This window comes from Toxorhynchites rutilus, chromosome 1, assembly GCF_029784135.1.
Source record: "Toxorhynchites rutilus septentrionalis strain SRP chromosome 1, ASM2978413v1, whole genome shotgun sequence".
NCBI classification, from domain to species: domain Eukaryota; kingdom Metazoa; phylum Arthropoda; class Insecta; order Diptera; family Culicidae; genus Toxorhynchites; species Toxorhynchites rutilus.
The window spans coordinates 19,344,700-19,369,494 of NC_073744.1; the positions used below are offsets into that span (position 1 = coordinate 19,344,700).

At 37.1% G+C, this 24,795-nt stretch overlaps 1 protein-coding gene across 15 annotated transcripts in view; it reads right to left on the reverse strand.

Moving 5' to 3' along the window:
• Positions 1-24,795, reverse strand: part of LOC129762599 (neurexin-1) — a 257,329-nt gene that overhangs the window by 209,192 nt on the left and 23,342 nt on the right. For all 15 annotated transcript variants that reach the window (XM_055761047.1, XM_055761038.1, XM_055761121.1 and 12 more), the window contains exon 3: positions 17,805-17,938. In XM_055761047.1, coding sequence (XP_055617022.1) covers positions 17,805-17,938 — 134 coding nt within the window. The remainder of the gene's footprint in view (positions 1-17,804; positions 17,939-24,795) is intronic.

A 24,795-nucleotide genomic window follows, 5' to 3' on the forward strand; every position in this document is an offset into this window, starting at 1 on the left:
ATTGTCGGATTGTCGGCGAATAATTGTTTGGTGACCCTAAACTTTTTCCACTAACACTTGCGGGCCATTTTTGAGGCTCTTGGAAATAAAACATAATCCTTCTATAATAATAGTAATAATTTCACTCTATTAATAGCAAGGTCACTTCCCGCCAATATCGACCGCTTCGCATTTGGTTTTCCATAATTTGGCACACTAAGGCGAGGCAAAAGTGGAAGTCAAAAGACCTAATATTCAAACCAATCCACGTCCGCTAAATTATTCACGAATCCGAACCGTGCGATTGGATCATTTCAGTGGATTAAACTGGAATTCTGCAAACACAGTGCTAAGGTTAATGATGAAATATGCCCAACGTTCACTCGTTCCCATGCCGAATTTGCTAATTTTCCAAATTTATTCCGAAACCAGACGAAGATTGTGCGCAGGTAATAACCGAGTTAATGAGTTTGCTCTCTTCGCTAAAGAATGTGTCGCTTAGGGGTAACATTTGTTATTCTAATACACTTTGTAAAGAAATCGCGCAAAAAGCCCCCGAAATAAGGCAACTAATCATGTCTTATACATTACGCCGCCGTTGCCACCGCCGCCGTTGCCACCGCCGCCGCCATCGTTGATTTGGCTCCCCAATTTGTTGATGCTAATCAAACCCGACAAATCACCGCCGCCGGAAGTAAATTCCCTCTATGAAGCCTAATATCCGCGTAAATCGACCGAAGCGAACGCCAATTTCGATGAATCATGTAAAAGCCTAATACTTCATTTTATCCTTGGCAGATACAGCAACAGTGGGAGAGGAGCTAAGAGATAAAAAAATCGGTTCCAAAGCACCGCTCCAAGCTCTGAGAATATTATTTATATTTATCTTCCCATAGATTATCCCCGCGTATCAATTTCTGCCTCGGATCCCTACCGATTCCCTCGAATCGCTCAATCCACTTACTTCCTCGCCCGATTTCCCAGCTCGCCGTTCCAATAAGCTATGGCTTATGCAAACATAGGCCCACATTTCACCCTTTCGTCATGAGAACGCCGAAAAAAATGGTTTTCATCGAGCGGAGCACGATTATTTTTTCTTGGGATTTTCCACATCCTTATTCCCCACGGTATTAGCTGTTCTCATGCTGCTGTCAGAGAGGTCCGATACTGCTTCAACACACGCATTCAGCGTAAACTACACAAATAGGAGGTGTTAAATGCCCGTCCCGTTCGATTTTGTCATAGAGTAAACCACGCCAAATCGTTCGACCGCCGACCTAAGTCTTTTCGATTTTATTTGAAAATTGGTACTTATCAATTTAATTTATGGCTAATTTTTGAATAGGGCATATTCAAAATAATTGATTTTTCTTTCAAAAATCTTAACTTAGAATTCAGAAAGCTGATTAAAATATTAGGTGTACCGGTACGTTTCTTCGGTTTAAGAAAAGATGGCGTAACTTTATTATTCCAGTGAATCAAATTTCCAGACATTCGTTGGAAAGCTACTGTCATTGCGCGTCTTTTACAGTATATGCCAAATAGTTTTTACGCTTCAACTTTTTGGCATATACTTTAAAAGACGCGTAACAAAGTTTTTTACCACTTGGAATATATCGAATTTCGTAACAAAGAAAGTGTTTTTGCGGGGGTGTTACTTCATTACTTCAATATGAAGAAAAAACCTGCGGAAAGTCATCGCATTTTGGTAGAAGTTTATGGTGACCATGCTTCAACTGAGCGAACGTGTCAGACGTGGTTTGCACGGTTTAAAAGTTGTAATTTTGACTCGGAAGACGAAGAACGTTCCGGACCGTCAAAAAAGTTTGAAGATGAAGAATTGGAGGCTTCACTTGATTAAGATCCGTCACAAACGCAACAACAACTTGCAGATACACTTGAAGTAGCTCAGCAAACCATATCCGATCATTCAATGGGAATGATCCGAAAGATAGGACATTGGGTGCGAACAACTGCTCCAACGGTATAAAGGAAAGGTTGCGTTTGAGCCGTGCACTGAAGGAAGAACGGTTACAATACGAGCAAAGACACGATAAAGGTATTTTGCAGCACGACAATGCTCGGCCGCATGTCGCGAAACCGGTCAAAACATACGCTGAAATGGGAGGTCCTATCCCACCCGCCGTATTCTCCAGACATTGCTCCGTCCGATTACTACCTTTTTCGATCGATGCAACATGGCCTGGTTGACCAGCACTTCTCCAATTTTGATGAAGTCAAAAATTGGATCGATTCGTGGTTAGCCGACAAACCGGGCGATTATTTCCGCAATGGGATCCGTGAATTGCCAGAAAGATGGGAAAAAGTTGTGACTAGCGATGGGCAACACTTTGAATATTAAATTTGAAACCATTTTTGCAGAATAAAGTATTAATTTTTGAAAAAAATGAAGAAACTTACTGGTACTCTTATTATTATGATGTTTGACAAAGTTGTGGGAAAATCAGGAAAAATAATATTTGAAATACACTGTGAAAAAATCTTACTCAAAAAATTAATTAAATATTAAAAACTTTTATATCTCGAAACACAACCCCCTCCCCATTCGATTTTTTCTATATATTAGGTTGGGGAAAAAGGTTAAGTAAATAATAAATTGAATTGCACGTATTTTCTGTTGCAGTATCGGCACTATGAACACCATGCATAATTTCAGCGGCCTGGCTTGCATTTTCGCCTCTATAAAAGGAAAAGTGTAAAAAGTACCGAATTTTCACTTCCATTGTTAACACCCTGTAACTCACGATTAAATGGAATAAACAAAAAACAGCAAATAGCAATTTTTTAGTGTGAAATGTGACCGTTACAACTAGCCTTCACTTGAAATTGTATGATCGATATTACGCGAGATATTGATCACTAAAGCCAGCTACCGAGAAAATAATGGATTACTTTTTCCCCAACCTAATGTTTTTGTTGGAAAACTCTTCTGATTTAACAAAGTTTGACGTATAGTGGTGCCGTGTCAGACTCATCAAAATGTAGATATGAGTTTCTGAAAATTCATAAAATTTCAATACTTTTTGAAATCGCAAAGTAACATGAAAAATAGAATCTACAAACGATTCAACATAAAAAAAAATTATAACGTTTTATCCTAGGACTAACCGTTCTCGAGATTTAACCAATGTCTTATAATGAAAATAATTTTAGTAAAATGTCGGAATCTCAGTCATAGTGTGAAGCAGCATAATGCATTTTCTAGTATTTCACGAACATGATTTCAATTAGTTTGTATTGATTATATCTTGAGAACGTTAGATCTAGAAAAAAAAGTTATATATAGTTTTTCATATGAAATCGTATGTAGATTCTATTTTTCATTTAACTTTTCTTAAATGGTTAGGTTCACAAATTTTATAAATTCTCAAAAATTCATATCTCCATTTTGGTGAGTTCGACACGGCACCATTATACGTCAAACTGTAGAAGGGTTTTTCAATAAGAATATACAAAAAAAATATATCGAAGGGGGGGTGTTTTGATATATAAAAGTTTTTAATATTCATCCAATTTTTGAGCTAGATTTTTTAACAATGCATTTCAAATGTTATTTTTTTATTTTTTATTTTTTTTATTTCGTTTTGAGTTACGACTTTTTGAAAATGAGATCAATGATTTTGAATTTGCTTTTTCAAAATCAGTCGTAATTTTAAATGGTCATATTATAATGAAAATTGTGATTTTGGGAAATTTTCTTCATAAGTACCACGTTTGAAAAAAATGGAGCGGGTCGGATCGAAATTTGCCGTTTTCTGGCCGATTTGGGGTGCAATTGATCCTTAGAGCTCTTAACGACTGGAATGCTTAAATTAATCGTCCATCCACTAACGGAATATTTTTCAGCTGACGTTTTCATAAAAAAAAATGGACGAAAATTGCCGATTTTTCATGGGTGTTTTTTCACACGCATTGGCAAAACTACCCATGCAGCATCAATCATAGTAACTTATGAGTCAGCGGAAAAAAAATTGACAGCTCTCTCACTCGAACTCTAAGCGTGATGGCGAAAACAGTGAAGCTGTGAAGGTTGTTCTAAAATGTTCGCTATAAACTACAGACCTACAGACAGAGCAATAGAATTTTTCTGTCCCTGTCTGATGCCTTTCTGGAAAAGTCAGTTTGTTCTGTGGTGAATTGTTATTGTTTGGATATCGCTTTTCGAGGTAAGTTGATTGTTATGAAATAATACCTTAGATTTCTAATTTACTTTTCAGGTAATTGTGTACCTTTTGGACAATAACTGACGTAAGAAACAATTCATTTAAAGAACTAATCCATATTGTTTATTTTTCAGATGAGCTGTGTTTCTGTGATTAGTTTAGTGGTGTTAATTTTAGTTGAAGTTTATTTTTTTGTAATTCAATAAAATGAAAAAATGTGAATAGTAAATTGTGTGCGGCCTTTTTTGCATTTGAGTTCCTTCTTGGAACATGGAACATGGATCTTTTTACCCTTTAAATGATGTAAATAAATCACAATTCAATTGTCATCTATTATAAAACAATCAGTAATAAGAATTCATGAGCAATTTTGCTCATGACATCGTGAAACCGTGAGTTTTTTTTAAACATGTTTTGTTTCTTCCATATACATTCCATATTGTATACAAATAATGACAACAATGATATTGTTTACCAATACAAGTATACTTTGCCTACTGCTTCACCTCACATGTAAGGTAAGGCGGGGCTAGTTGGTCATTTTTAAATAAATTTGGCTATAACTTTGTAGTACAAAGTTTTGCATTAGAATGTTATGTACAACAATGAAGCTTACCTTACCTCTCTTACACTGTGCCGCGCACCAGAAGGTTTGAAGGCATGTCCTCATTTTGAAGACATTTGGTTTTGTGAATGTTCGCGACCAAAGCGCGAAGTGTAAACAAGTATCCCTATTTCCATATTCCAATGTTCATCCCTATCCTTTTTTCCATCCAAGCCCCTCCCTTCCTTCCGAAATGCAGTGTGTGGTGCATGACACAAATACAACCATAGTAAAACCCGAAGTGCAACATCAAACGCATACAACTAAAGAAGCATACGAATCGATCCATAGCAAAAACCGTTTATTTCACATTCCGATTCCAACCTTTATCCGTGCAAGATCGCGAGAATAAAATCCATGTGTGTAGAAGTTTTCCCACGTGTTTTTAATTCCAAAGTGTTTGCCATTCTCCAAACAAGCCGCATTCCGTATCCTGAGCTATCATCCTGGCCTCCTTCAGCCGAAAGAACCGCCACATTCCTCAATGGTGTGATCCACCAGTGAATACATTTGGAAGACATAATGAAATAAGTAAAGATATTTCAGTATGATAGCGCACGTGGATTTTAAAAGATATTATTTCCATGAAATTCTAACTAATTGTCCGAAAATATCGTCAAAAAAGTAGGGCTTTAGTCTCAGTGAACGAAGCGGTCTGAATACATATTGTCTCTGAAAGACATTAGTTCATTTGCGCTAAAAATCGAATGATTGTGACATCGCATTTCTGTTATTTTGGGCCTCTACTATACAATAGATTAACCTAAATCCTTCAAACTTCACAAATCGAAGGTTTTCCGGTTACATACTTTTTCTACAATTAGTTTCATGGATATGGTGTTAGTTTCAAGCATAACTTTAAAGCTGAAATAAACAAATAGAGTTATCACAGTTCCGTTTTTGTGTGAAGAATATTCCTCCGACATTTTGGTGAAGACATTTGAAGACATTTTTTATAACATGTGAAGACATTTGAAACAAATCACCTGACATCCCTGCGGCGCACAGCCGGTTTCTTACTTGCATTTATGTTGATGACATTTGTAACGTTCGCCCCAAAGTATATTGAAATAACCTCCAGGTATGCTACATTACTCGATGCATTATTGCGAGTTCTGATATACAATGATAGCGTTTATTATATTTAATTAAAATTTAACAGCAAAAAACATAAATATAACAATTATATTGCAGGTGGTTTGTGGGGTGGTTGGTATCAGGTTATCTGGTTTCAAATACACTGGGTTTGGTAGTAAAACATATGCTTTCTGTATTTGTATATAGCTTGCGTAACGAAACGCGGCATACCTGAAAGTTTTATATGCATTGCTCTCAAACGAGCAATTTGTGTGACCTCTATATATGAAAAAGAATATTCATGAAAATTCAATAGAAATAATTTTAAGACCGATTTCCATTAACATTTAAAACTAATACATACACTAAACTTTTGTTTTGCGTTAGAATCGATTTTTTGCATGATTATCTAACATTTTCAGAACCAATTTTATAATGCGCAGCAGTGAATAATTTTTGGAGAAATCGGCGTCATGTTCGTATTTTTTAACCCACTTAATAAAAAGTTTTTCCAATTTGCTTATTTTATTGCATCAGCAATTCACTATTTTTCATCCATAGATCGCTAAATTTTTTGGACGCTCAGATTCCAAAATATCGTCACTGATCAACTTACTCCTATGACTAACTAGCACCGCCCTACCCTACCTCATTGGTTAAAGTGAAAGTTAGTTGGCTGTTATAAGTACAATGAAGTAAAAATCGTGATTTTAGGAGATTCTAGTTGAAGACTCACCACGCATTGTTTAAAATGATATTACAGCGAAATCATAAAAGATGAAAGTTGGATGTCAAAGAACGAATTATAGAGCGGCTATAATTTGGCTGATAGAAACATTTAAGTTCATTATGTATTTTTTGGATAACATTAAGAATAACACCTTGAAAACCACTAACTTTTAAGTTTTCCACTTCTAAAATGTTATGTAAATCCATTAATTTGGATGTTTCACAACAGCATCCTGTATAAAATTTTCTCATCTTTCAAATGGAAGCACAAGAATCCTCCTACGTAGTGTACTTTTCGAAGCAGAGCCAGTTTAGGTCTGCAGAGCATGAAACAGAGAAAAAGTGTAATAACTCTGTCATTGTTGAAATTCTAACATATGCGTAGAAGGATTTTTTCATCAAACATCATCCTCTATGACCTCCTGAAAGAATTCGCATTTTTGTTATATGAGAAAGGTTATTTGTGACTTTAAGTGGATGAATCGAAAATTAAATTCTTCTTTTATATTCAGAAAACGAAAAATGTATGTATAAAAAACAAATAAAAAAATTTTTTTTGGACTCGATTATATACAGTGAAAAGAAATCGGAGACATATTCGAGTCCGCCTTGCATATACAAAAAAGACGGATGGGTAATGTCGGAGACATAACCGAAGAGACGTAGAACTACAACAAGGGCTGTCAATTTGAATACCTTATTGAATATGTTAGTAGTTCTTCTGTACCTACTAACAAAATTATATCTCCAACGCTCCCAGAAACATAATTCCCAAACAAATAACTCACAAATTATATTATTCAGCATCTTTCGCAGAATGGCAACAAAAACCCCAAAATCAATTGTGTTGATGGTAGATATAACAATGAACTCAGCCCTTGCTTTTAGAAAATTTCTTCTTTCCTTCCGGCTTGCAATGTGTTTTTATACTTGGGTTTCCCTGAGCGAACAATGAGGGTCAACAACTCACCAAATTTGAATAAGATCGGTCCACAAATAGAGGAGTATCAACTGTCTCAAGAAGTTGTTGCCACGTCACGCGAAGTAAACGATCCATTCCAACGTGACGCGCTAATATTCTGACTCAATACAAACATTTTTTTGCGTTTTTATGTATGAATCATACAAAATTAAACGATGTTTTAGTGAAATTGAGAAAATTTGTAAGCGTTCGAAATCTTTCTTTTTTTCCTACTTGTTCAGTACCTAGATTTTCATTTTACCACCTATATCTTTCGGTTAGATGACGTCCTACGTCAAAATTATAAAACACCGATTCGATATTGTGACTTTACTTAGCATAACAATTAACTACAACCCCCGGCTATGCTCTCCCCCAAACCATAGTACAAAAACAATACTCAAATGGCTCTCCCAGCAACATCCATCTAATCCTGTCAAAACCTCGTATCCATCCGTTCCGGAAACGTATTTGTTCGCCATTCACAAATTCATCTCGACACCATCCCTCCATTCAAGGAAATGTTTGATAACAATCACTAGCAATCATAGCGAAAATAAACTACAAACCTCACTCCGTGTCACCACTGTCCAAATCATTGGAGAAAGCTAGAATTGAGCACCTCATTCATCACTACCAACGGGCATCAGGGGTGTTCTCCAACTTCGGAAGCAGCTGCTAAAAGCGGCAAAACTTCATGTGTGTGTGTGCTCCATCTGGGGCTTGACCCATTTTGCGACGACTGAGGGCCTGTGCTGAGGAGGAAAAGCACCGACAATATTATGTATCACCTTGCCACACTCGTAGCACCTTTCCAACTCCCCTTTCATTTGGCATGGAAAGCGACCTTTTTATGTGTTATGTATCATCTTTATATGTGAGACAAACAGTGGAGTTAGAGAGAGGAAACTGGGAAGCATTTTCACTAATTAAAAGTGATACGAGACGAAAAACTTAATTCAATTTAGGCCCCATCTATCTGAATACACAAATGAAACACAAGCACCAGTGCATGGACCCGGCCTACAGAACTTGCTTGCTTGGCACAGAGGTTTCCGTGCAGATACAAAATGTTCACATTGTAGAGAGAGGACCATCAGATTCACAGATCACCGAATCACAGCTGCACGGATGTGGTCGAGTTTGGTTTATGCAGAGTATTGCAGAGGAAAGGAAGAATGATGAAAAATTTTCGAAATGCGTTTATTTGGAGCATAATAAACTTTAGTTCTAGTTTTAGCGTTCCTTCTTTTCTGTTTCGGTTTTCCCGGAAACAGCCGTTCTAAATTATTCCCAATTTCACTTTGTATGGGATTGTAAATTTTCTCTAGGTTCGCATATGTACTAATATCTCGCAAACGTCATTTCTATCGCTGGTCTAGTGAAAACCGCTCGGATTAAGCCATCAACCAAATGAAATGAATTCTGAATAAAGTTGTATTGAGGTTGCGTCATTCAAAAAGCAGTGTGAATATTTTGTGTATCATACTTCAAACAACCCAAGATAATATGATTCAACGAACATTAAGTAGAGATAAAAGCCGACCGACTAAAGACTGTCCCAGAAAATGTGTCAGAAATCACTGCCATTCTGCAATCATCATATTTAGTCCTTTTATTCGGCTGCGTCATGTTGTTTACTTCTATCTCTCAGTACTTGAGCACCGGTATACTTTTTCGACAGTCCTTGTTTTTTTTGACGTAGGATTACGTCTTTCGGGAACATATTGGGGTACAAATTGAAAATCGAAAATCGAGCGCACCGTGAAAATTGTCCAATTTGAAATGCTTATTGCTCAGTCATTTCATGATGGATTGATGAGATTTTTGCGTCAATCAATTTCGGCACTACATAACATTTTTTTACATTGAATAAAATAATATATGTCATGAAACTTACTATCGAACAATTGAAAAATTTCAACCCCTATCCTAACGGAAATAGCCACTTCTGATTGGTCGAAATTGACGACATATGCGGCGGGTCCCTAACAGAGACATCTAAACCAAGCTGCCTGAGGGAAATCGGCAATGCAAACACATGAAAGTAGGGGGAGCTTTTGTTCCCATCGAAATGTATTCCCTAACAGAGATTTCAAATCCAAGGTGTCTGGGGGAAATCAGCATGTAAATACCCTCGTGGTCGATAGTTTAACTAACGACGCGCACAAATGGATAGTGCTAATTGTAACTAGCGTGGACATTGCTGATTGCATACGTGCTGGCGAATAAGTTGGGAGTGATGAACGAGTGTTTTTTTTTATTATTTTCGTTCCAATAAGAAACTTTCGAAGAATGATATTTCAATGAACTGAATAGAATTTATGCTTGATAGAATATAAATAAAATTTAAATTTGGAACTTTTATGTTGGTTGCTTCGTGAAATTTCATATCAATGACCGATCATGTGTTGTGAAACTTTTAGCACAACTGTAAGTGTAAAATTGTACATGGTAGATATTGTGTTAACATGACTTGAAATATCAAACGATTTTTTTCCCCCAAGGAAAGTTCATGCGACGAGCAAAATTGGAAAAATGAAGGAGTATTCGAAAAAGTGATTTCACATATGCTCTACATATCGTATTGGGTGCTGTTAGCCCAATTGAAATTCGCATTGAGGCATGTAGCATCGTGTTCCGTTAGGGTTAAAGCGAAAAGGAAATGGGTTGAATAAACAGTCAGAAAATAAAAAAATTATAAATTAAATTACCTTTTCCAATTCAAATATATTTTCTCCATACTAAAGTAACTCTTGTTTTTTGGTGAGAAAACTTGTGTTCGATAATGATTATGACCAGACAAAACAGACCTAAATCATTATCGAAGAGTTTAACAATGTAATTCTTCAAACATATCCAAAATCAGCATGCATCAGATAGCCTAACGGAATCCTACGTCAACTATGCGGTCGTGTCTTGGACACAACCCTCCTGTGACTTTTTCAAATTCGTGCGTTTTCCACAGAACGGCGAAAAATGGTGCACAAATGGTGTACTCTATGCGTGATATTGTTTGCACCATCGTACAAATTAGGTTTCACCAAATTAGGTTTCACCTGTGCGTACAATGCTTTTCTTTAGCATGCACGTAAGCTATAATTCATATCATAATAGACTGCGAGTAAAATAAACCGATTTCCTCAGTTTGACAGTTGCACCACGACAAAGTGGCAGCGTATTCGTGATTTGTCCCACGGGAAAATGTGGGAGCGTCCCGGTGAACCGTTGGATGGGTCTTAGATCGCGAAAAGGAAGGACAACTACCCGCGAAGGTGACCACAGATCGTCCGAGGTCAGCTCGCAAATACGAGTGAAAGAAAATATCAAAATTTTACTCGCAGTAAACAATAACTTGAAGGTGTCCTTCTTTATTGAACAATTTCGGTCATTTTCTCTTTTCTTATCATCAAGTTAGCTAAGACAAGAAAATAGTGAAATGAGCAGATGGTGTTGCTTCCTTCAAAATCATTTTTGCACACGCTAATCTGCCGTTCTACGCATAGTTGTCTCATGTCCCAAAATCAGGCCTTGGCAGTTGGGTTAAAAGTTCGTGGCCTATAAATGTGACTTTTGCTCGACCGAACTGACGTTTGGGCTCATTAACTGTTAGTCCGTAATGCTTTATTGTCATTAAGAGACGCTGCGACGCGTTGTTTGTGTCTATGAAGTTTATAACTCCTTCCAATCCTTTGACTACCTTCTCCATTTCGCACTGAAACACCTCGGCCGCGCAGTTTCTTCCGAACATTAATCTTTTGAACCGGTAGTATGATTTCGTTGTTACAAATGTTGTTATCTCCCGCGAATCGGGATGCATTTCCAATTGGTGAAAAATCTGAATCAAATCCACCTTAGAAAAAAAACTTCGAGATAAGGCATCATATCTTCGAATACGGGTAGAGGATGACGTGGTGGAACTATTGCTTTATTTGCTCTTCTCATATCTAAGCACATCCTTACACGACGACCACCATCTTTCGGTGTAACGGCTAGTGGTGAGGCTCATGTAGGGTAACACGGGGTGATTTGACCATATGGGGTGATTTGGACCACCCCTTTGTCTCAAAAATTACGGCTCAACTTGGATTTTTTATAACGTCATTTCCTTCTATTGTTGAACCGTATGTACCTAAAGTAAAAAAAACTTTGGTAAAACTTCACAAGTAAAGGGAAACGGTAGCATAAACACAGCAGGCACTTTGATCGTCAAAAAATGTGAGTTTTCCGATAGAGGTTTTAAGGTTTTTCCCGCTAATTAAACAAACTTTTCGTGTATTGTGCAGTAAAGTTCTGTTCGCCTACAGAAGAGGATCAATTTGATGTAGCGAAACTGTAAGTTTGATAACAATAAATGATATTAATTGCATTTTAATTTTTGCGTGTTGTGTGGGGTGACATGGACACGTTTCTGTGGGGTAAATTGGTCCTACAGGTTTGAGACTTTTCTTTGGTCTAATTGATTCCAGATGCCGCTGAATTACAAAAAGACGATGGACAGACAGTGTTGGAAGAAGGAGGAGCTTGAAAGAGCAACGCAGGCCATCGAGAACGGATTTTATTTGACCAAGCATCAAAAGTGTTTGAAAATGCTCGACCAACAGTGAAAAGATCCATGCAGAATTCGAGATGGTGTCAATCCAACTTTTCTGGTCTGGAATCTGGCCAAGACACCTGGTATCGATCCCAAAACATTGTTACTGATTGTAACATTATCCCAAAATACTTTACATAAACATAAGTATGTTTTTTTCGATGAAATACACACTGGACCAAATCACCCCGTATCAAATTTTAATGTCCAAAAATCATCTCTTTTATTTTATGATATATTTGGTAGATTGAAGCTTCATATAATGATTAAACATTATTTATTGAGAGAAAACAAGTGTAGCTCAGTATACAATGTGACATTTTTTATTTAGACCGTATTGGTTTGGAAATATTAGGCGATTTGCTTAGGTGGTCCAAATTCCCCCCTTTTCCCCTAATTTTATTGGTAACAGACTCGTTTATATCTTAGTCCAAAAACTTTTGTATTTCATCGTCTACGATTTTCTGCAACGGGATGGATAATCTTGAACGAAGTTGTAGTACAGGATGAATATTCCGATTTATGTTAATCCTCACTTGTAATTCCTTTACTTTTCCAATTTTCATTGATTTATGCTTCGTCTTGGGGATACGTCTTCGCTTTTTCCTCGACGCTTTCACAACTTACTTTGCAACCACGGGTTTTCAACATTTTCCATGTATTTCCGCTAGGATTTTCGGTATTCGTTTTGACTTCTAGTGGTTTGTTATCGCCCTTTTTTTTCTTTTGCACTGCGACACTCTTTGCTTTCCACAGTTTCTTTTAGTGTCCCTCTAGCCCACATGTTATCATTTGCGCTGGACACCTACTGTCATTTGTATAATGTCCTAAAGAACCGCAGCGAAAACACTGACTTGAGCTATATTCTCACTGTTGAAACCAGTAGATCCTCCGGCACCGGTTTCTTGTTGATTCAAATCGATCGTTTCCAGTACTATTCCTTCTTCGATTATTTCTGATAACACTGTTAACCGATTTTTCAGAATCACCTCTCGTAATCCGCTTGAGCGACATTTTTTGAAAGACTTCCCGTTCGTGCGGGACACAAACAATAGGTTGAAACTGGCTGAATATTGTGATTCACTTTAGACTCATTTACTGGATGTCAGCATTTGACCATAACCTTGTTTCGTCTTCTAATTTTTTTCCGACACCGACCGTCCATTATTTTTCGTTTTCCGCTTACCGAATTTACTTCTATTCAACCGGATTATCGCGAAAAACGTTCGACACACTAAATACACCGCGTGATTCGTTTAATTAATTCCGCATCGACGTGTTCATTTGGATTAAATACAAGACACGTTTGTATTCATTACGTACTTTTATTCTTCTGTCCCTTTCTTCTCATGACATTTCTCTCTCCATATCAGAGATGCCAGGTTTGAAGACATGTCTTCATTTTGAAGACATTTGACATACTGTGAAGACATTTGATTTTGATTTTGAAGACATTATGAAATATGTGAAGACATTTCAGTATGATAGCGTATGTACATTTTTGAGAGATATTATTTCCATAAAATTCCAGCTATTGGCTGAAAATATCGTTAAAAATTGTATGGCTATTGCCTCAGTGTCATTCGCTTTTTTTATCAGTGCCACTTGTTTACTTTCATTCTAAGTAATCAACAGAAGCTTTCGTCCCGGGATCATCGCTTTTTTCAAACTTTTTTTTCAAGAAAATCCACAAGTATATAGAATTAATTCAACTACAAAGCGACTTCCACTTCGAATTCTGGAGAATTTCAAGCGGTCTGAACACATAGTTTATTTGTTCATTTTGGCCCATACTATAGATTAACCAAGATCTTTCAAATGATCACTTCACAAATCGTAGATTTTCCGGTTACATACCGTTTCAATAATCAGTTTTATGGATATGATCTGAGTTACTACTAAAATTACAAAGCTGAAATTAATAATCTAAAGTTATCACAGTTTCATTTTGTGTAAGAACTGGAGCGATATCCACTCAACGCTGTTTAAGCCAATTCTCATTCTCAGTTTGCAGTTGCGGAATATATATATATTTTGTTCTCATTTATTGAAATAAACTTCAAAACCTCAAGATAAGTTTAATCAACGTGAAGGTGAAAGTAAGCCACAAATGGCTGCCACAATGGCGCTCATTTCTTTCATCTTTCTCTCACTCACCCTTCGCCCGAAAATCAATGATTTTACGAAACAGTGTGAAGAAAATGATCGTTTTCGCACACTTCCCATCAAGTAATATCAGCCAAACTCTAATCGATTACTCACAAGATATTAAATTTTCATCTGCCGTCGCACTGTATAGTGAAAAACGTCGGAAAACTCGAGCTAGTGCTCTGAAAGTTAAATTTTCATTTTTCAATTTTCCGCAATGGTTTTGTTTGTATTGGTGAAAGCATCGTTACTTTTTCGACACTGGTGCCAGACAACATCATCGAAACAGATATAAAAATCAATAAAATGTTATTCGTGAGTCATAGCGTTTCATGTCATGAATATCAATACAATCAATACAATTATTTTCAAAAAGAGTAAACTAAAATTTCAAAAATAGTAAACGGAAGAGTATTACATTCAATCCAAATGCCTCGGCCAACGAAGAGAAGGGTTAAAGCTCTCCTACGTGATTATGTGGAAAAAAAAATACGATCAGGAAAATATTAATGAATTATCAACATCGAGTGCGGAAGAATTTGTTAACACCAAAAGAGCCCCAAATCGCATGTGTTATAAATTTACTTATGTTACGCTCGCGTATGATCAGAATTTTACACCTTCATACATTTTACTGCAGTATTGAATTGTTATTTTGACGTAGAACTACGCCTTTCAGGAAGGGTGCTAAATCAGAAAACAGGTCACGTTTTTGTGAAATAAAGTAATGTTAATAGCTAGTTTCACAGCGAACAAAATCTGATACTTTGCACACCAATGGAATCGGAAATTCTCTAAGATTTGTTTGATATACTATACAGTATAATCCACTAATGCTTAAACAGTTTAAATTAATGAAAACTGGAAGCATTCTTATTTTTCCATACATTTGTTCTGCCGATTTGAGTGCATTCCCGAACAGAGCTGTCAATAACGAGCAACTGATACATTCGTTTCTGCCTGTCTTCAACATATTTGGTTTAAATGAGCTATCCGCGATTTGAATCCATAGAGGCGAATGAGCTGCAAAGTTTAAAGCCTCTTGAAAACAAAGAATTGACTTGAATCCACACCACTTCTCCTTTGGCGGTCATCAAAGCAACATGGTTGCCGCAGAGCGTCGAGCAGGAGAAGATTGTTTTCTTGTCGGGAGAAGGCGGAGTATGGAATAGAGTTTCTTTCCACAAGGGCCCTTCTCAGGGCTAGAGGCGGGAATCAAAAATAGAATAGAATTGAAACACAGATGCGAGTGAGATAGCATAACACAACGAACGGATATCATTCATGCCTAATGCTGATTTCACAAACATACACACAGCTCGAACAAGGAGAGGAAGCCCTCTGTATCGAGGTGTATGCTTTCAAATTCCTGCAGAGTTACTGTTGCATGTTGTGGGGTTCGATCACATCTCAAGCGGAATATAGGAACAAAAGGGTTCATAGTTTGTGATCGATATCTGAGTGGGAAGGAGAAAGTCTGATGCGAGTTAAACCAAATAAACGAGAGGTGCTGATAGCTTTCGACTCCACTCGACCCTTTCGAGTCTACTGAAGTAATAGAAAATTGAATAGCTAAAAAGACATTACGAAATTTTCGATGCATTCTAAAATAATAAAAACATTAAATAATATATATTCTAAAATAATAATATAATTCCGTAGTTCTACGTCGAAAACTGCGGTCGCGTCCTAGATACAACCCATTGCAATTTTTTCAATTGTATTCTAAGACTCGTGTCAGTGAAGCGCCACACAGTCTGATAAGTGAATTGATCTCTTTACGTGGGCTTTGCTCTTCTCTCTCGCAAACACTATTACCCCATGAAAACATATGCTTTTACCTATACTTCTATAGAGGCTTCCTTCCACCTTCACTTTAAATGCGCTATATAACAATGCCAATTAGAATAAACATTGAATAAGCTATCAAAATTTATTCAAAAGTAGGTTATGAATTTTAGTTTCCTTCGGTATGATTGTGAAGATATTTGACGACATTTTTTTGTACCACATGAAGACATTTGAAAAAACCACCTGGCATCCCTGCCCCATACTCCATTGGAACAGTTTTCCCAAATAGCAACATAACAATAACCTACCCCTATTTTTTGTGATTGGTTATACAGCGTTACCAAATTAATTTGGATCGTTATTCGATCCAAGTAAATTACAGTAGAATCCCGATTATCCGCGAGCGGATTCTATAGAGCTTCCTCAAATTTGTCAGTGAGAGGCAGGCACTTGCTCTTTTGTTTTGGTCATGGCTTTCACATTATCTGACCAATAGTGTACACGACCTTACAGATGACTAGTTTAATTATTTTTGTATTGGTAAAACATAGTTTTTTTTGCAGAAATACCTTTATTTCTTATTTGTGCCTCATTTTTGGTCATATATTGCGTTATTCGCGATTTCCGTCATGTGCGGTGGCCTTGCCAGACTATTCCCTGGATAATCGGGTTTCTACTGTATATCTCATCTCTATGTGTTCATTCATCTGTGGAATGTTTAGTCGACGTCGCACCCCGTTAATTTTCCTCGTCAAGTATAGTTCAAATTTGATAGAATCAGAAGTTATGATGACACAGAATCTGTACTTTATTTTCGTAACAATTATGGTAATTCTGTCGGTATTTTGAGGCGAGTATGTGTACAAATAATTAATTGCGATTATAACTGTTCCCAAGAACGCAAATGAAACTTTAAACGCAGAAACATTCTCATAGCGGGTAGGGGGTTAACGGTTTTCATTCCCTGTGATCGAATAAGCGCTTATCTACTAACGACTTCTCGGATGCCGTTGGCCAAAAACCCCCGTCGAGTCGAAGCTCAATATTGGATGGAAAACTTTCTCAGCACTTCCAGTTCCTCGGCGTAAGCCCATCGCAGAGTTCTCATCGTACGATTTGCATCGCAATACTATAGTTTGTCACTCCATTTGCGACTCGCAGTCGTGGGAGTGGAGGGCACCCGGGACGAGGAGCAGACGGAGAAAACATTCCGAAATGGAAAAACTCCATCCCGAAAACCAAAAATTTATCTGACAGCTTCCCTCTCTCTCACTCTGAGATATTCATTCCCGTGTTTCCTCTTTCCACCAACAAAAAGTTTGTTCTTGTTTTGCGTTCGTAGGTATGTGGGTGTGTGTGTGTGTGTGTGAATGTGGAAAACTGAACCAGGGAGTCGAAATTAAGTTCTCGAAAACTGGCAGTGAGAGTGCGGATTTTTCTATGTTGGTCCTGCCGTTTGTCAGGAGGAAGCAAAAGTTTTATATTAAATGTTTTTAATTATGGAAAAGCGCTTTACCACATCGCCAAATCCGGCCACGGGAAGACGGAGAATGGAACTTTTGGAGCTTTGGCCTTTTTTTTCTGTGGCTTCGCGGGATGTGTTTTCCGTTGTGGTGGCAAGATATCTACTCTCCCACCCCTATTTCAGGTGAATTGTTTTGACAAGATGAATGTTATAAATGTTTAATGTGATTGTCCACTGATGAGAATTACATCATTTGTTACCGCAGTACTTACCAGTTGGGCATGCCACCGACAAACACATCCGAATTGGTGGCGAACTTGCCGAACAGGAATTCCTTCCCTCGGGAGGTACGACTCTGGGAGACACCATCCACCGTAAGAGTGGTGTGCTCATCATTGCGGAGGACCTGAATGAGAGAGGGGAAAAAAGAAACAACACAGTGATTATTAGATCCTATTTAGGTCAAACCAATAAAGCGAAAATTGGCGGGAAATCTACCATGATACTTAATGGTCACGAAATTGCGTTGGCAAATTGGGGAGAAATAGTGCCTGCTGAAAGCAACAGCAGCAGCAGACAACTGATGCCAACCAATTCGTCTCATCTCCGTAAAGTATGTGGGTGTGCGTGTGTAAGTAATACAATCCGATTTCAGCCGCAAAAAGGACGCAATTTACCCCGAAAGCTGGGCAGAAAGGGGAGAATAATGAGGTCAGTGAAATCAGGCTTTCGGATGCCAAGGCAACATATCCATCAGAAGAGGAACACGTTGGTTTGTATCTTAAATGAAGAAGAAAAATGAAAATCGATTCCGATTTGGATGGAACATTTCGTAAATGTTACATAAAGTGTTGGAAACACCGAATCAAAATAACATTTTAAGTGTAAATCAATGTTTCGTTTCCGTAGCATGTTCATAAAAATACAAATATCTCGCAATAAATCTCAATCAAAAGAGCCATTCGTTTTTCCCTCAAGTAGAGCATTAATGTTCCAGAAGCCCAACATTCCAAGCCAAACAATTCAAATTCCTCCACTCGCTCCAGTGACTAAACCGACAGCCAAACAAGTGCGTACAAAATTCGATTCGCTTCCCTCCCCAACAGCCCATCAAAGCCGAGTTCAGTCAACCATGTCCCATCACACAGGAGTCAACTCCTCGCTCTGAATTTAGTCCATCCGTGCACACGCCCTGTGTGCGATGAGGAGCGCGATGGTAATTTTAAACCCATCAAATGACGTTCGTTCTGCGACCTGTCCCCAAACCAAACCAAAACCACCAAATTTTCGTTGCATCTTTCCCGTAACCCATATTAACGCGAAGCACGTGTTCTTGGAACCGCACATTTCCTCACACAGATTTATCCCGCCAACAACAAGCATTCTCAGCGAACCGAAGAGCTTGATGAGGCAGGGGCCATAAAAACAAGAGTTTTCAATTTGCTACACGAGATTACCACCTCAATGTTCAAATCATATCCGTTGTTCCTCGGATTTTGTCGCGAGAATGAGCGGCGCCGAAGAGGTGGGATTCTGTCTTAATTTGTTGGCACTTCACACGCGAATTTATGCGGTGGGGAAGCAGTCGTCCAGGTTAGACGGGGAAATATTCGTTTTGGGAAGGTATCCCGGAATGAGGGAACATTATGAGGCGTGCTGACATATCTCGGAATGTTTGTTATGAATTCTAGTGAGTGGTTGGAGTTGAAGGTGACTTTGTTTAGTACATAAAATAGAATATTTATATTTTCTAATGTTGATAATCCACTTATCGGGCTAGGATATCAAATAAAAATCGAATCGACGATTCGATACGATCCCATCGCTATGTCCCCGAGCAAAATTTGAAATTTTCATCAAATTGCATATTTTGTACAAGAAAAGTTTTGACGTCTGCAACACTTGAAAATGCAGTTCGATTGAGCTAAAATTTCGCCTAAGGTATTTTATCGCGCAGTTTTCATTGGCACCCTAAACCATTCATACCACCTGGTATTCCAGAAAAAAAACGATTTTTGACAAAACAAATATTTTTCGAGTTGATAGTAGATCTCGACGTTTCATGAAATTTTAAGACAAACAACGAAAACACCTTTTTCATGTATCATATATGATCTTCATATGCCACACCAAAAAGTCGCACAAAAATAATCGCCTAACAAAAGAAAATCGCACAAAAATAGGTTTTCCTGTATATTATCACCTATCGCTTGAGTAAACGCTGTATCACCATGGGTGTATAGCACATTTAATGATATATTGAGGCTCATTTAATGCAATAAATAAGGATGTCAAAAAATCTGCTAAATATTTATTTTGGACTAGCTGACCCGGGAAACGTTCTTTCGTCATATAAATTATTTCTAGTGAATATACTATTCTTAGTGAACATTTTGGCTAGATTAATAATTTCTGAGTTCGCTCATGAATTAGGAAACCTCCAGACAGCTTCACTGAAGCTGATGTACCGGCAGATTTTGTAGCGCATTATTTTGTCATTGTCATTCAATCGAGAAGTATCCACATCGGTGTTACGGATTTGAAATATAACTACATTGCTTCTCTTATTCACGGACTTGCAAATATTTTTTTTTGCTCTTCGCCGTAGCAACTTCTGGAAGCAATATCGAACAATCAGTCATATTTCTGAATCCGATTTGTTTGAAACTGGATCGTATTTCATGATTTGATCGAAATATACTCTTGCGTTTTAAAATAGTTATTACTCAATGTTATTTGAATACATAGTCCTAACCCCAACTTAAACGTTTTTTTTAATTATTTGTGCCCAATCATATGGAATAATTATCGGACACAATTTTCGTTCAAGATTTCTCCCTATTTGCGAAGAATGTATATACAGGGAAACTTCGATATAACATACATTTTACTTTCAAAATTGTACGTTTTATCGAAGCATAATAAAAAACTAAGAAACGTAGCTTATATTACTTTATTGTGTTTGCTGTTTGGGTAAGGTTAATGATTAAATTGAACTAGAAAACGAACCTAACCTTTTTCATGATGTTTCCCTTCGTACTGTTGATTAAAATTTGATTCATTTAGAACCCAGAATCACAAAACAGTTGTACTTCGGGATTAGTTAAAAGTACAAATCAATCTTTAGTATCAAAATACATATAATTTATTGTTCTTTCAGAAAAACAATATTCAAAAAATTACTTTGAAAATGTGTACGTTATATCGAAGTAAAATGTACGTAATATCGAGTGACGTTATATCGAAGGTAAGTGATGCCAATGATCCAGTTTAAACTGGATTCTTCAAGTTTTTCTCCTCGATCCAGTCAAACAGTTGAATTCTCAAAGCTTCCAGTTTTTGAAATATTATACAGTTTTATCCGGTTTTTTTGTGTGCTTAAAGTTTACCCATTTTAAATAACTGAATTTAATTGTGTTAACATATTAACATGGTGGTTTTTTATTAGTAAATTCAAAAATTTTATTAGTTAAAATATTTTTATATTTTGGGAGTGTAAAAATTTTTGACACTTGGAAAGACTTGAGCTAAGTTGTTTTTTATATGAAAAAATAGAAAACATATCTAAAAATAATTTACAAATTTGTTTTCTCAGTGTATATTTTTTCACGTTTGGACATCAATACTCTATCACTCTTTTAAAGACTCTATTTCGGTAGGATTCATAGTTTATGAGATATGAATCGAAGATTTCTCTTACTAAAATCGATACGCCATTTTCAAAAGTTACACTCGAGTCAAAAAAATCCCAAATGCTGTGGAAAACTCATATTTCTTCCAGCCCAAACGAAATACAAACTTTCGTCCTGTGGTGAACACTTTTGAGCGACACTGTAAGTCGCCAACCGATGCAACATTGTTGCTACGGTTGATTATTTTATCATGGTGTCAAATTGCGCCGACTGGTAAATTAAACATCCACGCGCAATTGACACGCTGTGTCAGCAATGGCATCGACCCTCCACATCGATGCCCGAGCGTTCTCTATGGGTCTCGCTGATATGAAATCAGAACAATAAATTATTAGTTATTCGAACCTAGAGTTGAGTAGTCTGCTGCCTAATAAAGAAAGTCCCAATTTAAGTAGTAAAATGTTAGATGGCGACTGTGGCAGCCTCACTATTAGAGTGAGAGTGTTCTGCGGGCGAGACGGTTCTGCTGTTTTGCACCGTGCCTCGAAGTGTCGCTGGCGGGAGGATGTGATTTCCTCATGAAAATTCAGTGAATTTAGTGTTGGACAGTGGACTGTAGCGACAATGCGCTACATGTTAGCTTTTCTTGACTTTCAAGTGGTATTACTGGATCCCTCTTTAATGTTGAAGTGTTAAGTGAACAATGTCCTGAGTGGCGAGCAGGGGAAAGAGCTGCCTAATGAACTGTGGGGCGCCAGTGCTCCTGAATTGTATATGGAAGTGGAAGCAGTCTTCCAGCAGCATACAGTCTGCCGACGAAGCCGCGAGAACGCGCCCGTGCACCAAATTACACCACTATGTCTGTCCTTCATCACCAGCACTGGGTTCCGAAAATATCCACTCAGTGCACAACGGCTGTAAAGAATCCGACTTGAAGCCACTAATCGAAACGGATACGAGAACCACGAAGCAGGCGACAGGCGGGACGGCCCCGTGTGAACATCGGCGAAACGGAGTGACAAATGCTTGGAATATCTTCGCAACAATCTTTTGAATGAATCGCAGAGAGCCGCAACTGCATCAAATTTTGTGAAGGCATACGTTGAAATGGCCAATTCAACGTGTACTTTCATGATTGACTCAGGGGCTGACATTTCAATTTTCAAAATAGGTAAGGTAGTTAATAATCAAATAGTAGATAGAACTAATAAATGTATAATTTCTGGTATATCCGGTGAAAAATTGGAAACTGTAGCTTCAACGATTACTACATTGAAATTTCAGAATGTATTAAAATTGAATCATAGATTTCAATTGGTCAATAACGATTTCCCAATATGCACTGAAGGAATATTGGGAAGAGATTTTTTATCACAATATAAGTGTAGCATTAACTATGAATATTGGATTTTAAATTTTACGTTTAATAATATAGAAGTTAATATTCCAATTGAAGATAATCTTAATGAAGGAATACTGCTTCCGGAAAGATGCGAAGTTATTCGCCGTATCCCAAATTTAAAACTTGAAGACGATGCTTTAGTGTGTGCACAGGAAATTCAGAACGGAATTTTTTGTGGGAACACTTTAGTATCTCCGAAAACGACATATGTTAAATTTATTAATACTACGGATAAACCAGTTCTTATTCTTAATTTTAAACCCATAGTTAAACCATTGAATGATTTCATTATAGCTAATATAAATAAAAATACCGAAATTAAACAGAGATCGGATGAAATAAAACAAAAAATTGACTTTACTGAAATACCAACATACGCTAGTAAACATTTTGAGACATTGATAGAAGAATATAATGACATTTTTGCGTTGGGAGAAGATTATTTGACCACAAATAACTTCTACACTCAAAACATCGAATTGTCGGACAATGTGCCCGTATATATTCCAAATTATAGGAGTATACACGCACAAAATTCCGAAATTGAAAGTCAAGTGAATAAATTACTGGAAAACAAAATAATCGAACATTCAGTATCGGCTTATAACTCACCAATTTTATTGGTGCCCAAAAAATCGAACACTGATGATAAAAAATGGAGGATGGTCGTGGATTTCAGACAGCTAAACAAGAAAATTTTAGCCGACAGATTTCCACTTCCAAGAATCGACACAATTTTGGATCAGTTAGGAAGGGCTAAATATTTTAGCACCTTGGACCTGATGGCAGGATTCCACCAAATCCCGTTGGACCCAGAATCTAAGAAATACACTGCGTTTTCTACGTCGTCCGGGCACTACGCCTTCACGCGCTTACCGTTTGGCTTGAATATAAGCCCAAACAGTTTTCAGCGCATGATGACTATCGCCATGGCAGGATTGACGCCAGAATGTGCATTTGTTTATATCGATGATATTGTAGTTATTGGATGTTCTACAAATCATCACATTAAAAATCTGACTAAAGTGTTTGAACGATTGAGACAATACAATTTGAAACTCAATCCGGAAAAATGCCAATTCTTTAAAACAGAAGTAACGTACTTAGGCCATAAAATTTCTGATCAGGGAATACTTCCTGATGACACAAAATTTAATGTTATACAAAATTATCCAGTACCAACGAATGCGGACGAAGTTCGTAGATTCGTTGCTTTTTGTAATTACTATCGTAAGTTTGTTCCAAACTTCGCGAAGATAGCAAAACCATTAAACGAATTGTTAAAGAAAAATTCAACTTTTATTTGGAATGATGAACGCCAAACATCTTTTGAACAACTCAGAGAAAACCTATTATCTCCACCAATTTTAAGTTACCCTGACTTTTCAAAGAAATTTATTCTGACCACAGACGCTTCCAACACAGCTTGTGGAGCAGTCTTATCTCAAGAAGTAGACGGACATGATCTGCCAATAGCCTATGCAAGTAAAGCATTGAACAAAGCAGATTCTAAAAAGCCAACAATATTGCAGGAAATGATTGCCATACATTGGGCTATCAATCATTTCAAGCCATATTTGTATGGTAGAAAATTCACAATCAAAACGGATCATCGACCCCTTGTCTTTCTTTTTGGAATGAAGGAACCTACCAAAAAGTTAACACAAATGCGTCTTGATCTCGAGGATTACGATTTTGACATAGTACATATCAAAGGAAAAGACAATGTAGGCGCAGATGCACTCTCAAGAATCGTGTCATCTGACGACCTGAAAAACAAAACAATGCTCGTGGTAAACACAAGGTCCATGAGTAGGAAAAATGAAACAGCAAAACAAAACAAACCGATTATACAAGTCGAGAAGCCTGATCAACTTCTTGTGCGTGAAATCGAAAATTTACAACCAATTAGGGTTATGAAAAAGATATTAACCGAAATAAAAGACGACGTCATACACATAAAAATAAAAAGCGCAAACTTAAAGAAAACATTTGTTACAATTGAGATAAATAAAGAATGCTTACTAAATGGAAGTCAGACGCTAGAGTCTGCTCTTTCAGAGCTAAATGGAATTATGATGAATATAAATGAAAAAAGGATAGCTATACCATTAAATGATACAATGTTTTCATTAATAACAGTGGAAAAATTCAAAGAAATTGCCACTAAACAAACGAAAAATTTTGAATTTTTTCTATACAGACCTCCAAGATATATACAAAATAGAG